Below are 16,820 nucleotides of genomic sequence, written 5' to 3' on the forward strand. Positions count from 1 at the left end.
GTCGATACTAACGGCGGTCGAATACACACACACACACACACACACACACACGTACACTCGTGTGTACACACATGTGCACACACCAGCACACACATTCACATGGTGCTACGGTCGTTAGGCGGGCGAAGACGCCGCCGCACGCTCGGTCCGACCACAAGCACTCTCCTCTTTCTTTCGGTGCTGCCTGCCGCTGCCTGCTCTAACTTAGTAGATTGCGCGAGGGAGAGGGAGATGAGGAGAAGAGGCGGTACGGCACTGCTTCTACACTGCTTGTGCTCTCTTGCACATGTGTTGCGCATTCATACGTGTGCGTGAGAGTATATAAATATACATAAATACATATGTATGTATGTATGAACCGCTACTTATAGAATCGGGCAGAGAAGAGACGACTGCGGGCTGCCAGAATCTCTGAGATTCCAATTCCAACAATCTCTCAGCCATAAGAGCAGGGGAAACAGTTACTCCGATTCCGATTCCTACTTCAGGAACAGCAAAAGCAGCGGTGCATCTCCCTTAGCAATCTCTCATTCTCTCTCTCTGATCATTTGTAGGAGTGTGTGTGTGTGCGCGCGCTGGGGGTGGGGCTAGGGCTAGGGCTAGGGACCAGAGACCAGGGACCAGGGATGTATGATCGGCCAAATGGGAAAAATCGTAGCCTAAAAATAGATCAAAGTATGCAGTAGAGGCACCCCAAGTGGATCCGAACTGTTTTCCATTCTGACTATTGGGTTGATGATCTTTGGGCAGCGTCGAGCGATGATGAACCACAGCTCGAGATACATACATATGTACCTACATACATGGATTTAGCAGGATACAATACTCGTATGTATACGTGTATATTCCTCTAGCCATCATGAAGCAAACCTCAATTACTTCACAAAAGGATGATCACAGAATGGATTTAAATGGAAAACATTTAAAGGGAATTAGATCGTCTAAAATACTATAAACTGTATATATGTATACAGCTTTGAAGTGGAAGATAATTCAACAGATCCACTTATCCTATTGGATATATGCACAAAAACATTCTGTTAATAATTCAAGTGGAACACCTAGTAGAACAAAAATAAAGTATAGAATCCAATGAAAGATCACGATTTAAAGGAACATTATTGATCCGACAGGATAATACATATTTTTTTAAATTTACATATTTACATATAATGTTCATGATTCATACAAAAACTTCATTTTTCTTGGAATACATATACAAACATACTTATGATTAATGACCAGCTTAGAAATGAAAGATCACTGTGATCATATATCCATATAACGATCATGATTCAAGCGAAATTTCTAAGAGACAATGTCGATTAGGTTAAACTACAAACATATGTACATATATGTACGATCACGACTAAAGTGGGGAACAGTCAAACAGGATTTTAACATTAACACAGACGAAAGTTAGAACAATTCAAAGCCAGCTTTCGATTCGGAAGATCTTCTCAAAGAACACACAGGATGCAGTAAAATATCAACAAATACTCAGACCGATGATATAACAATATATGGATCCTTTTAAGTGACTGGGCGTGAGCAAAGTTCCCAACGTTATCCAACTGGAATCGAGTAGGTAAGGAATTAGTAGGTAGAGTACGTATTTACGAGTATATAGATAAGTAGATGCTGATGTATGCATGGTGAGCGATCGTCGATCGGGCAAATGTTTATACATAAAATAAAATTACAGGCGGCCTCGCTTTGCCAACCAATCGTTATTTTGTCTTGGGGTCTCGTTTCGCACCTTTGACACCTCTATGTCGCCTTTCCACCTCCATCCCTCTTCCATGCGTGTGTCTGGCGATTTTCATTGATTATTTTGTAGCGGCTATTGCTTGGATTCACGATCTACCGATCGCTGAATCCATGGAGAATGCTCTAATGACTTTTGAAATCGTTTGACTTTCGTTTGGGAGCGTTGAGATCGTTGAACGGTGAATTTGGATGGGGATGGGGATGTGGATGTGGCGTACAACTTTTACTCATGGCCCCACCGTTATTTTTAATTTTTAGAACATACGTACAAATGTATTTGTACCACACACACACACAAAAATATATGTAAGTATACTCGCATACAGACAAAGAGACTGGCAACGATCGTATTCTATTTGTAATCCAAAATAAGTGTATGTATCTGTATCTGCATCCGTACTATGCAGTTCGCCTTACGATTTCTTGTTGCCCACTCTCTTTGGGGCTAATTTTCGTTATACTTGGTATTATTCTGTTCGGTTCGTAATTTCTGTTCATCTTTTGTGCTGTGCTCTCGTCGAGTACGGACCTCAGATCTGGAGCGCCTTGTAATTGGAAATACCATTCGTTTTATACTTGCTTCGTATTGCTTTTCAAAAAGTATTTGAATCCAAAAAAATGATCACCAATCTGCCTCTCTGCCTCTCTGCCGCTCTTTCTCTCTCTTTCTCTCCCCGCTCTCTATGTGAGTTCTGAGCGTAGTTACGATAATCTCTGTACCCCCCAAACAATGTTAGGCGGGGTTATCTCTGGCCAAATGAGCTATCACTGCAGTTTGGTTGGTTAGCTCGCCCGTAGACTCGACTCGACTGCGCATCGAGAGGCTAGTAAAAGGGAAACTACGCTCTTCCAGCACACATATTTATATATTTATAATGTAGAGTTAAGTTAAGATCTAGTGCCTGGTTCCTTGGTTACAGAAAGGAATAAATCTTGAGATGAATATTAGAGACTATGAATTCTGTTAAAATATTTGCTTATGATTTGAAAAGGACAGCTCTTCACAGAAGATGATTCGAACGTATCGTTTCTTCTATGATTATCGTTTTTCTAAGATAAGGAATTTATAAAAATCATTTTCTTAGAATATTACCTATTTAATATTGATCTGTAATACTTAAACCTTTGCGTGTCAAGTCTACGGATAGAGAAAGTACATTTTGTTTCAAATTACTTTTGATCATTTAATTGTAATACCTATGGTGTTTCGAGTTAAGTCGCGTTTACCTGCTCACGGAGCTAAGCCTATGACTCTGAGATATTTGCTTATCGCTAACTAATAGAGTTAGTCCCTTTATCGGACTTGTTACCATTTTGTGTATACTATTCACTCGTAAACACATACATATGTGAGTAATATATAGTATAAGATTAATGTATTTTTTCCCTCATTCCCTCATTGACCGTGCCAAGTTTCTTTTTCTGCTGCATGTATCTGTTTCTGGGGCCATTGTGCAGAGTGTAAGCATCTCAGTATCTTTGCGTTTTATAGCTATTGGTTTTTGGTCGTTTCTCGTTATATTCCGCTGCTCTGAATGTCGGCCGCTTTCCGTTTTGAAACGAAAATGAGTACAGGGGTTATTTTTAGAACTAAAATTTTCTTGATTTTTCACTCGTTAACATTGCTTACGCTCCGTTGTGTAGTTGCCGTCCGGGCCACCGCCACCCCGACCCGACCCGGCATCGTCTTCGTCTTTGCCTTTGCCTCCGTCACGATCGTGGCTGTATGGCTGTATGTCTGACTCTGAATCTGTACATCAGTATCTGTATGTCTGCATCTGTAACTGTATCTGTATCTGTAGCTGTATCTGCATCTGTATCTGTAGCTGTATCTGGGTCTGATGCTTTCAACAGGGACTGTAAGATCTCCCCCTCCCCCCCCCCCCGCCAATGGCAACTTAAGTAACATTAGTTTCGATAGTTTCACGCAGACACAAACATGTGTACGGGGACCGACGGACTGGCAGATGGACAGATGAGTGAATGCATGTGGCGGATTCACATGGGCGCCGATGCTCTTGCAAGAACAGCCAGTTTTTTGTATCTCCTCTAGAGATCGTCGAACGTTGAACGTTGAACGTTCAACGTCGAACATAGACGGGGGAACGTTTCAGCGAACGTTGTATGCCAACCAATGACGACGCCAGCGACGAGTATATAAGATTTATAGTTGCTATTTTTAAAAACGGCATATTAACAATCGTAGGCTAGGGATCGGAACAGTACCGAACTGAGCCGAACCGAACCGATCCGAAGAGCTATAAAGTGGTGGCCAGAGCGAGATGTACAGAATTCAAATTCGTTTAACGAACGTTACATGGGCCGCGATCGTGGATGGAGTGTCTGTGTGACTGCGCGCCTGCCTCTGGGGCTGTAAGTTTATTGAACTCTGTTCTTAGGTCTAAAAACGCGCTGAAGAACCCCAAACATCAAAATATAATATTAATAATATATTTATGCAACTGTTGAAGAGAGTCCTCAAAGGGTTTTTCTTCAGAAAGCAATGTTTCAAAATGCTCAGGTTTCCAAAATAATTCAACAGAAGAAACGACAATTATAAAAACCCAATGTTTTTATTGTACATTTTCGTACAAAAATTACATGAACAGGATTATCGAGTTTATGAAGAAAACTCTACATTTCATGAGATTCCTTTGATTATATGATTAAAAGGTTTTGAAAATTCTGTTAACATTGATCCTAATTGAAGCTAAGAACAAACGTACATATGTACATATGAGAAATGTACAAAATGGAAAAAAAAGATAAATATTTAAAAAAGAAATTACATACGAATTGGTATCCTATTTATTATATAAGGACTTTTATCGCCTATCCGTATCTAAAATCGGAATGACATATTTTAGGCTGTATTTATTAAAATAATTCGCAAGCCTTTGTCTGAAACAATTTTCATTGAAGTGAAAATTTCGAATCCGACGGCCTATTCTTTATTGAAAAATCATACAAAATTCTGTATACTCAAGCTTCATACGAATCTAAATATAAGACATTAATGCACTTCTACTTGCACTTCTACATCAAAAAATGTATCTAAATTTACCAAAAATTCGGCTTGAATTGAATCTGAATAGAAATTGGCGTATAAGTTGCTTCCATGGGATTATTATTTGTATAAGAGCAAAGAAACTCCCGCAGAAGAAGCTCTGGCATATCAAAAAATCGTCAAAGCATCAGAAAAAGTGCCAATGGCACAGTTATTTTTCTTTTATCTGAGCTATTCGCCCTGGGGAACGACAGCTGAACAGAACGAAAGAAATCTATCTGCATACAAGAACCGCCATCTAGCGGCCAAGCCAACCAGCGGAATACACCACAACCACACCACACCACTCAAACACATCGTGCACGAGGACGATTATCCCCTCCTCCATTGGATGGGGATGGAGCGGCTTTGAGCAGCGCCGACTCTAAATTGGTTAACGGTAACAACAAAAGGCTGGCAATCAGATTGCAACTTTTGTGGGGATAAAGGGCAGGGGGGGGGGGGGAGGTTGATAAGAGTGCTTTCGTGTGAGTGCATAGGAGAGCGAGTGGGGTAAGGGTAGGCGGCAGCGTGGTAGTGGTAACAGGTGCAGACGCATAAGCTTCTTGCCCTTCTTGCTTCTAGCATGATACACTCAGATAACGGGAGCAGCTCTGGCTGCTGGAACAACATCAGGTCTCTGGGGGAACATGTGTATTTACATACACATTTACGAGTGTGTGTGCTTGTACATATCCTTGAGAAGAGGGGCTTTCGACACACTCTATTACTTACTCACACAAACAGTCGCACACTTAAAAGCATTGGACAAAAAGCGAAAGTACAAACGCCTACGCAAACGTGTAAGGGAGAGAGAGGGAGTCAAGTTTGTGCGTCTGCGCTCTTTCTGGTTGCACTTTCCATTGCCTACATTCGTGCGTGAACGAGAAAGAGAGGGCGGGAGTGAGGTGTGCGCCGGTGACCGCGTGTTTGTGTTTGTGTGTGTGTGTGGGCGCTTCAGAGAGGAGAAATCGAAAGTTGTGAAACTTGTAGCTTTTGGGGCAGAGTAAACTCTGTTATAGATACAGGAAGTCAAGATGTATTTGTATGAGGTGAGTCATTGTTAAGCGATCTTGTAAAGTTTGCTTGGCACATAGAGAGACAGAGAGAGAGAGAGAGAGAGAGAGAGAGAGAGAGAGAGTGGGTGATAGTGAGGCAGACCGAGAAACAGTATATTGAGCTCCTGGGAGCGGAAATTGTTTCACCTTGAATAAATATGTCTTGCAGGAAGTTGTTCGCTGGCGTTGCCAGATCGTGGATGCTATCTCTCAACTCCCATGCAGCCTGGCAACGTTGCTCCCTCACAACTACACACACACACACACACACACACACACTCCCATACACAATGTAACGAAAGCTCTTTCAAAGGCCAAAAGCGAAAGAAGAAGAAGCAGCAACACCAGCAGAAGGAGCAGAAGCAGTAGCAGCCACAAGAACTCGAGCCGAACACATTTTTTTTTCGTTATTCTTCATCGGAAAAAAAGCGATACACACGGAAAACCTGGCCACCATTCATTCACCGTATACCGAGGCGAGAAGCAAAGGCCAATCCGCCAGTCCCCGCGCAGTAACCAGAAAAGCGTGGTTCAAAATTCTTTTTTTTAACGCCATAAAAAAAATATTTAAGTTAATTATTTAATTTTTTGTTGAATGAGAACCGCAGGCGTTGGCTTTTATATTATTATTTTTCTTTGTGTGTGTGACTTTGTGCGTGTGCAACGGTGAAAAAATAGTACATCTATTTGCATTTTGCATTCGTGTGTGTGCCAGTGCGTGTGTGTGTGTTTGTGAGCCACGTGAAGGTAAAGGCGCGCCAACAACACCAATTGACAGCGGGGAAAGAACGGTGGGGACAAGTCAGCGGACAGAGTCCGAAGGGCAGCGGGCGGCCAAAGGTAGAGAAAGCGCAAAAGAGATAGAGAGAGAGAGAGAGAGAGACAGGACAGTGTTGGGCAGAGCAAAAACTGAAAACGAAACTGAAAGGAAAGTGAAAATTTGCCTAACGTTGAAGAGTGAAAAAGAAGGAGAAGGGTGGGATCCTTCATTGTAAAACTGTTGAATATAGAATGACGTTGCAGAGAGAAATTAATGTGGAAAATAGCAAAAAAGCAACAGTAGCGGAACCACCAGCAGGATTAACTATAAGCCTATCGTCAGCGTCAGCAGCAGCAGCAGCAGCAGCAGCAGGAGCAGCGAGAACAACAGAAGAAGCAACAGCAACATCACGAAGCTCACCACGCAAGCAGAGATAAAGAGAAGGAGGCCAGGACAGGACAGAACAGGACAGGAGAGCAGTAGCAGGCGAAAAGAAGCAGTGGGAGAACTAGTGGGGAAACACTAAAGGGAGAACAAGAGGATATATATATGTATATATGAAGAGCTACAGCCAGAGCCGGAAGAAGTGAAAGAGAAGCCTACGGAAATCCCAGAAGAAGCAGCTCTGGCAGCAGAAGATCAGCAGCACAGCCAACGTCAACGTCAGCGTCAGCGTCAAGTGCAACAGCGAGCGAAACACGTCACGAACAAAAACAACAAAAACCAACACCTATCACTGCTTGCTCTTTACCGTTCGATTGCTGGTGCTGTTGCTGGGTCAAAGCAGTTGTACGCATCGCATCTGATAACTGTTAAACATTTGGCTAGCGGCGCTGGAAGGGAGGGAAGCAAGAAGAACGAAATGAAGCCATCGGATTTGTTGTTGGTGCTAGAGAAGGTAAGCAAACGCAACAGAAGGTACAATACAAAAAAATACCGTAACGAACAACAAAACATCCGGCAGAAAATACTAAAAGCTGTTGGTTTTTTTTTTGGTCACTGCTAAAATTAAAGCAGCCCAAAGACACCCCCGCACCCCTGCCTTCATACCGTAGCACATGACTCGGCGCTACGTACGCATATATGTATGTACATATACTATTACTGTTTGTTTGCCTGTGTGTATGCGTACATATGTGTATGTGTGTGTTGTAATGGTGGTATGGCCGTAAAAAGGTCATTATGATACTGAACGCCGACGCAGCACATACATACCGACATACATACCAGTGCGTAAGTATGTGTGCGTGTGTGTGTGGACTTATGCAAATCCATTTGATAGAAAGAGAGGGAGAGACCCCATGAAGTTAAGAAGAAGCAGCAGCAACAGCAGCTCATAGCACAAACACACAGGCTCACAGGGTCACTTGGGCAAATATATACGACATAAAAACAACAAAAACAACCGATGTGGGTGGGTGTGGGTGGATGGGGAGGTGGCTGCATTGTTGGAACGTTAAACCAACAACAATATAGGAAGAAATAGTAAAAAAAAAGAAATGTGTACATACTTTTGATACCCTTTCAGAGACAACGTTCCTCCATCCCAGCCATATGGTAAAGATTATCTTTCAAATTGCTCCCATAACTTATACATGTATGATAGGTATTTGATTTGTGTACACTTGTTCTTAGATTGAAAGAACCTTAAGAAACTGCATCTGTTTAAAGTACGTATCTAAAGTTACAACAGTATAATTAGAGTACTACTAATTAGTCAAAAGTAAAGACAAGCGTATGCGTCAGATAGTCATAACCTTGAGATCTTGTCGAATTGTCGATTTTTTGTTTAACTTAAAGGTTGCCTTAAAGCAGGTAGAGTAAGTGAGACACCATGAATTACTAAAAATAATAATTTGGGTATTTTGTAATGCACGTTTCGATTTATTTTTTATATGGTAACCGAGGTCCAGCAAATGTGAATATGTGCATATATACTCGTATGTATGGGTTGCACCAAAAATAAGTTTCGGTCAGATATATTCCAATTTGAGGAACTCTTTTGGCAAAAATTAGAAAAGCTGGAAACAGAAATGCATGCGTGGCAAATGTCTGGTAACTAGCATAATACCCTCTCTGCGAGGGCATAAAAAAGAGCAGCAGAGACACACACGAAGACACGCACGGACACATATAGACAGACAGTGGGTGCAAAAGGGATCGTAAATGGAGCATGGACAGGGCCGCAGTGAGGGTATGGTAGGGTTGTGGAGTGGGTCTTACATTTTTGGCTTTACGTTATCTTTATGGCCACTTCTGTCTACCTCCCTACCACCCTCATTCCCTCCCTTTACGACCGCAGCTGTAATTGGAGCCGGTGATGGGAGACGGGAGCCGGATACACGTCCCCAGACCCCTAGAGCTCTAGACCCACAGAGCCAAATCCCACTTACAGAACAGTTAGTGTCCAGCTTATCCCCTAGTGCACGGGTGCACGAATCAGGGGTGACGAGGCAGAAACAGAGAGAACCAGAGAGAACGAGAGAGAGAGAGATGGAGGGAGGGAGAGCTCTATAAATAAAGCATCTGCTGTTGGGAGGATTAGGTGGAAAAGGGATGCGAACAGGGGCGGAGTTCCATCACTCATACGCCGTGTGGCGGACAAACCTAAAAGTATGCTTCTCAATACGACAATGACTGTCCAAAGTCTGATAAAGGAGTTGGGATACAGATGGATGAATGCGAAAGTGTAAGAATATAAATAGATGAATACTAAGGGGAAAAAAATAATTGATATTATGTAATTACGGAATGGCAAAACCTTAGGAAAAAATCCAATATATAAAATGATTATCCATAATTTGTATAGTAGGCGAGATTGGACACAAACTACAATCACAAATATGGAATCCCCCATGTTCCAATGTGGAATTTAGTTCAAAAATTTAATTATTGGACTATTAACCCTGAAAGAGGCGACCCTAAAAGGGTTAAGGATATAATATTTGGGCAGAATAATCCTCTTACTTCGATCGTAGATATTTGTGTGATATTAGTAAACATAAAACATATACCAAAACAGTATGAACATTCAGAAAAGTCTTAATCATATCTGTGTATTCTATATACGCCAAACAAATCTATAGTTCACAGTTCAGCTAATTACGACATTAACAGCCACATTCCATATAGAGAAAGCCAACATAAATATTTGTAGAATACCTACAATTAACAACAGATAGATATGCATGTAGTACAAATGTAAAATAAGCTAAAGATATCAAGACAGAACCCACCTCCCAAGCATTCATCTCTTTTAAAGATAAACGGAAAATGGCACGAAATGCTTTCTCCGGTTGCCAGCAATCCTCTTCAGGGTGGGGCTGGGTGGTTGGTGTTGTATGGTTGTATGGTTGTATCGGATGACCTTCTGTGCCAGTTGCTTCTCCAGCAGTGGTTGCTCCTCCCATCCACGCCCACGCCGACGCCACCCTGTCCCCTGTTACTTGCGAGCCATTAATAACGACAATTCACTCAAACAAAAAATAGAAAGAGGGTATAAAAAAGAAATGGGGACGACAAATGTCGCCGCAGCATGCAACTTGTTGGAGCAGAACGGATGGGAGAGCGCAGAGTGCAGAGAAGGAGAGTGCTGCGGTGCGGTGGGACGGTTAATGGATATGATTGCTTGTTGCACTCGACTGGGGACAGCATCAGAACTGGGTCTCGGATGAGGCTGGCGCTAGTGCCGGAACTGAAAGAACGGGGAGACTGCTCGGGGTCGAATGGGAGGACTCTACGGTATGGAGGAGACGGGTACGAGTATGCTTTGATTGCGTCAACGCTGAGGCTGCTGCTATCGTTGTAGTGGTGGCTGTTGTCCTGGAACAGAGCCAAGTCCCACACTTATCATGGAGGACGATAGGTCGGTATAGGAGGCACTGCGGTTGGCTTGGCCACCCGTTGAGTTGACATTAAGTTTAGGAAATGAAATTGGCCATTTCAGGACAATACTCTATTCTATATGAAAGATTGGATGTTGAATCGAATACTGAGCGATGGTTTAGAGTAGAGTCCTGCATCAACAGGCAACCGAATCGTTTCGGTGGGATTCGGTATTCGTTTGGGTCGTTAGGATCGGATCAGAGTCTCAGCTTTCTCATTAAATCGAATCGATCCCCCAAAACGGACTGAAAGAAGCAGGTTTCGGCCGTTTATTTGTGTCAGTGCAGAAAATTTCGGTTTTTTTTCTCGCTCACTTTCCATTTGATTTTCTGGTAGAGAGAACGAGAAAGCAACTTACAAGTTTGCTGGTTCTATGCTTTTCCTTCTGCCTGTAAATCTTCATTTGTGTGTGTGTGTGTCAAGACCATGCGTTTTTTTGTTTTACACTGAACGAAATTAAGTTCAGATTGTGCAAAATAAAAAAAAAAACCGAATTTGCATAGCCAAAGACACACGAACTTCGTAGAATGTTTTGAGTCATTTGAGAGACTCGGCTTCTAGTGATTCGAGTTCTCCGAATCTGACCGAAAGAGGGATTCGTAATGTTCGAAAGCGTTATAGAGGCTTCAGGTTGGTTGAAGGAATAGTAAGTGGAAAATTAAAACCTACAGATAGCCCGATGGCAAGGACACCATAAACTTGTTGCAAATACTCGTATCGATTGAGTGCAATCTTTTCTCTTGCTTGGTTTTGCCTCCCATCAGTCATCGGTGGAGGGCACTTGAGGGGGCCAGTGGGAGGATGGTGTGCTGGGAGAGGTGCCATCAACATCAATGGCACTCATCTTTCAGCGCCAGATGTCGTACGGCCTTGCTGGCACTCCACAATTAATTGCTCTCTCTCTCCCGTTCGGATTGCAGGTCAAGTTCAGGGTGCCATTGCCGCCTGGCGTCAGCTCGACGACGCTTCTGCCGAAGCTCATACGCACCAAGGATGTGAGGCAGCTGCAGGACGGCAATGCACAGCCACAGAAGCCCAAGCTGACGGTGAGAAATATCTATTCCTGCACATTATTATCCATCCGTCCATCCATCCATCCATCGGACATCTGTAACAAACCGATTTACTTGCAGAAATGTCTCAACACTTTGGACCTGACCTCGCTCGGCATTGGCTCCTGCTGTGGCACTGGCATGTATCTGGTCGCCGGCATGGTGGCCCAGAAGATAGCCGGACCCGGTGTGATTATTAGTTTTATTATAGCTGCCATAGCGAGTATTTTCTCAGGTAAGTGATCGATTCGATTGATATCTGCGTTCAAATATATACTGCTTAAGTTATTCATTGTTCAACGTTCTATTCTCAAAATATATTTTTTGATATACATATGTACCCTTGCATATATTTAATGGATTTAATAGGCGCCTGCTATGCGGAGTTTGGCGTTCGTGTGCCACACACATCCGGCTCGGCCTATATGTATTCATATGTGGCAGTTGGAGAATTTGTAGCTTTTATAATTGGTTGGAACATGATATTGGAATATCTAATAGGTGAGTGGGATATCTCCTTTGATCCCAATTGATTTCCATTAATCCTCTATTCTTCTTATCGATAGGAACAAGTGCCTGTGCCTGTGCTTTAAGTTCTAGCTTCGATTCCCTGACTGGCAATGCCATTGCGCGTACGATAAGCGAGTCCATCGGCACGATATTCGGTAACTAGATCCACTGAACCATGCTCTATAAATCTCTCCCCACTCATCTCTTTCCTTTTTCCTTTTTCCTTTTTTATATGCGTATTCGTTCAGGCAAACCACCGGACTTTATAGCCTTTGGCATAACGCTCCTCATGACCTGCGTATTGGCGATGGGCGCCAGCAAGTCGGTCATATTTAACCATTCCCTGAATGCCGTCAATCTGGCCACGTGGGTCTTTGTCATGGCTGCCGGCCTTTTCTATGTGGACACGAAGACGTGGTCGGAGCATCAGGGCTTCCTGCCCTATGGCTGGAGTGGTGTAAGTACGAGTAAACAATCCCCACTCCCCCATCCCCACCCTTCCTGCATTTATGCATTTCTGCATTCCTTCATGACTGCAACAAAGTAGGTCATTCTTGTACACACTTGATGTTCTTCGGTGATTGAAATGAAATTCAATTCATGTTTATTGTCTTTACAAGGCTTGGATGCATTTACTTTCAAGTTTAAAGAGTCGTTTGGTTACCAATTTTCGAAAGACAGAAAATAAACACGAAATAAACATTTTTAAAGTGGAATTAACTTTACGATCCCCGTCTGAAGTTACACAAATACTGGCATCAAATACACTTTTTCTGATAGGGACTCCAAACACTAGTTTATTTATGTTTTTTCAGAGGTTTGCTTGCCTTTGCCCCACATAACTTGAGTATGCTACAGCTAGTTATAAAGAACTTTGCAGTTCCAGAAAGATAATGAATGCAGCTATGTCCTGAAAAAGATTATAGCTTCAGCTTACCGTCTGAGAACAGGCGGACGGGAAGAGAGACATAGATAGCTATATCGACTCGTCTATCTATCCTTTATGGGTTCGGAAACGCTTCCTTCTAGGCGTTACACACATCCACTATAGTCTTCGAGTATAAATATGGGTTTGATGTCGAGGGAAAACAGGTTGTATTACTTATTTGGGTATGATATGATGTGTTGCGGTGATTTAATGCCTCCGAAAGAATCCCTCCCTCTAAAAATTTTCTCTTAAATAAGTATAAACATAATCGAAGGAGTGCCTGCGACTTATTACAATACATATGTGTACGTATCAATGGATGTGCGATCCGTTTCGCAGGTGTTTTCCGGTGCCGCCACATGTTTCTATGCATTTATCGGGTTCGACATAATTGCAACAACCGGAGAGGAGGCGCATAATCCACAGAAGAGCATACCAAAGGCAATAGTGGGCTCCCTGGTTGTGGTTCTGATTGCCTATGTCAGCGTCAGCCTAGTCCTCACTTTAGTGGGTAAGTACTCCTGCCATGGGATCCACTAATGAACGTTTAATGAATGTTTCCTGTACTCATGTAGTTCCCTATGACCACATCAACACGGGAGCGGCCCTGGTCCAGATGTGGTCGTATGTGAACGCTCCAAAATGCCGGGCGGTGGTGGCCATTGGTGCTACAGCTGGCTTGTCCGTGGCAATGTTCGGCTCAATGTTTCCGATGCCGCGCGTCATTTATGCCATGGCCCAGGATGGACTGATTTTCAGGTGCGTATCCAAAAGGTCTTTCTGGGGAGGAAGAACAGAGTTAATGTGGGATATCCTCACTCCATTTCAGGCAACTCTCACAGCTGTGGCAGCGCACCAATGTGCCCGGTCTGGCTACTATTGGCAGTGGAGTAGCTGCGGCCCTGGTCGCCCTCACCATTCGCCTGGAGATTCTCGTTGAGATGATGTCCATCGGCACCCTGCTGGCGTATACCCTGGTCTCGACCTGTGTCCTGGTGCTGCGCTACCAGCCGCACAGCACCTCGTTGGTGGAGCTGTTGCCGGCACAGCTGCGGACTCCGGTGGCCCCGGGTACGGCCAGCGATTCCCATGCGACGCCCGCCGAGGTGCTGGAGGTGCCCAATAAGCTGACCATCAAGCGGGTGACGCGCGGCATGTCCGACTCGGATGACTCGTTCATCGACGACAGCCCCGAGGGCTATCTGGGGGGGCGGGATGACCAGTTCCTGGTGTCGGATCGCTCCGAGAACAAGTTCTATGGCAGTGTACATGGGGCACCCACCGGACCCACCGGCCAGGCCACTGCCTTCGACACGATGGGCCTGAACTTCATCACGCGGAAGATCCACGACTATGCGTACCTGTGCCCCGGCTTCTTTCCCTGGATCAATCCCGGCCAGGCCACCACCGATAGTGGTATGTAATTTGTTATTTGACTGTGATTAGGTTCTAATCGATGGCGATACAGATTCCAAATTGAAATTTAAATGGAAAATTTACTCTTTTGCTTTTGCTTTTCCAATCCAATCCAAACGAAACGAAACCAAACCACCACCAGGCATGTATGTCACGAAACTAGTTGGAATCATGTTCGGTCTCATATTCTTCTTGGATTTGTTCGCGGCCATTGGGTGGTCCGGTGGGCTAGCCGCCTTCATTTATTTCGTTTTGTTTATCGGCATATTTGTGATATTATTGATTATATCGAGACAACCGCAGAATAGGTAAAGCAGCAAGTATACGGATGACTTATCCTCCTCCTCCTCCTAAATCTCCTGCGACCATACCATACTTAATCCCCACAATCTTCCGCTCTCTCTCTCTTTTTCCCTCTCTCTATCCATCTCTCTCTCTCTGGCAGATATGCACTGGCCTTTCTAACGCCCGGACTACCCTTCATACCAGCCATCGCCATCACCGTAAACATATATCTGATATTCAAGTTAAGCATCCTGACCCTGGTCCGGTTTACCGTCTGGATGTCCCTCGGCCTTATCATGTACTTCTATTACGGAATCACGCACAGCAGCATGGAGCAGGCCAGCGATGATCTCGAGTTGCATGTGGACAAGGACTATGTAAGCTGGAGCCCTGCTAATCGAACCCAATAATCCGCATTCATTATTCATAGAGCAAAAACGTTGAGGAGAAGGCCGTCTGGGATCAGCAATCGTATAATCAAACCCACGAGCCTGTCTGGGCCAGCAAGGAGGTGAAGCAGCCATCGAGTAAGGGATCCGCTTTTATGATAAGAAATATATATACTAGGTACTAATATCTGTTACACAGAGCAACGCTACAACTACGGAAAGTCTTCGTCGTCTGCTCAGAGCAGCTCCAGCTCCAAAAATGCCCAAGGCAATGTGGCGACAAAGCCCGTAGGCCCAGGCCGCAGCTCGACGGGCACACGGCCAGTGGCGCCATCGTCATCGCCGCACACAGGCGCGGGTCAGGCGAAGGGATCTGGACCGGGAACGGGAACGGGAAAGGGAAAGGGAAAGGGAGGACCGCCCATGGAGCGTCAATATACCGGGCAGTTTAGCATGTTTGTGGACGAGGGTCAGTTCCCGTCGTGGGAGGACTAAGCTGCAAAGAGCAAATACCCAACTGGAATAAATGCCCCCTCCCCCATAGTATCATTTCCTTTTCCCGATCTCCCCGATCCCCCCAATCCTCTGTTGATATCCTTTGATGTGTAACCAGCCCAGTAAGGCCCAATCCCAAGCCCCCGGTTCGAATCGGATAGTCCTGGCAAACTGGGCCGCTCTTCAAGGCGTCGATCTGTGATCGTAGCCGTGTACGCTTGGGTGTCCAGAACGGATCCAGTCCCAGGTAGAGCTCACTCAACTTGTATATACAATTAGAGATCTTAAGTTTACCGAAATATGTATACACATGTTACGGTTATGCGAGACGTGCGAGCGTTTAGCGCAACCGCCGTTATACACTTATACCATATACAACATATTATACATACTCTATATATATACCTATATACGAGTATATACATATATATATGTATATATATATATACTAGCATATACATACCTATATATATATACCAATGCATATATATACATACATAGATTGGTTATTAGTCGAACAGCAAAAAGTTACAGTGCAAAGTTATCAAACAAAATCCTGTATTCTGTATCACACATCCTACGAGTATACATATATACTACCGATATGGATAGCGCCCTCCCTATTGTGCTCAGCTTCGATTGGCGAGCGTTTTGGGTGACGCTGGTCAATCGGCATTCAGCACAAGGGACAAAACGAGGACAAAACCCTGGACACCCTGGACCCTGGTCACAGGGAAAAGAAAGCAAAACTGTTCGTAAATAAAAATACAAAAATATGATAAAAACACCTCTGTGGGTAAGTGTGGGGTGTGTGTGAGAGTGCGGGTGTGCACACCTGTACATTTTATACACTTAATATCATCGCACGCACACACACACACACGCCACACACATGAATAGAGTTTAAGCTTATGGAAAGACCGATCCTCAGAGCAGATCAGATCACGGAAGACTTTTCCTACCCCCAAATGATAGGTATCTTATCTAACCCATGACCGAAGCGATCTCTGCATAAGCTTACGATCCACTTAGGATCCACACACAGACACTGGAACACGCAAAACTCACACACACGCACACACGCGCACAAAAACACAGACACAATTCTTATGTATTTATGATTATATTGTTGTTAAAATATTTGTGCTATATGCTACGAGTACGCTATGCATTTTGTATGACGTTTGACATTTGACATTTGAAATTTGACATTTTTGATGTATGAA

At 43.9% G+C, this 16,820-nt stretch overlaps 1 protein-coding gene across 1 annotated transcript; it reads left to right on the plus strand.

The window, feature by feature from the left end:
- The first annotated feature begins 6,193 nt into the window (after positions 1-6,193).
- On the plus strand, positions 6,194-16,007 carry LOC108165036 (high affinity cationic amino acid transporter 1). Its single transcript, XM_017301072.2, has 13 exons — positions 6,194-7,532; positions 11,440-11,565; positions 11,653-11,806; positions 11,941-12,072; positions 12,138-12,236; positions 12,330-12,538; positions 13,349-13,520; positions 13,585-13,768; positions 13,839-14,425; positions 14,568-14,733; positions 14,871-15,087; positions 15,141-15,237; positions 15,299-16,007. Exons 1-13 carry the CDS (start codon positions 7,497-7,499, stop codon positions 15,592-15,594), a joined length of 2,475 nt encoding a protein of 824 aa, XP_017156561.1. The 5' UTR covers positions 6,194-7,496; the 3' UTR covers positions 15,595-16,007.
- Positions 16,008-16,820: the final 813 nt, after the last annotated feature.

The sequence above is a fragment of the Drosophila miranda genome, chromosome XL, assembly GCF_003369915.1.
Source record: "Drosophila miranda strain MSH22 chromosome XL, D.miranda_PacBio2.1, whole genome shotgun sequence".
Taxonomy (NCBI): Eukaryota; Metazoa; Arthropoda; class Insecta; order Diptera; family Drosophilidae; genus Drosophila; species Drosophila miranda.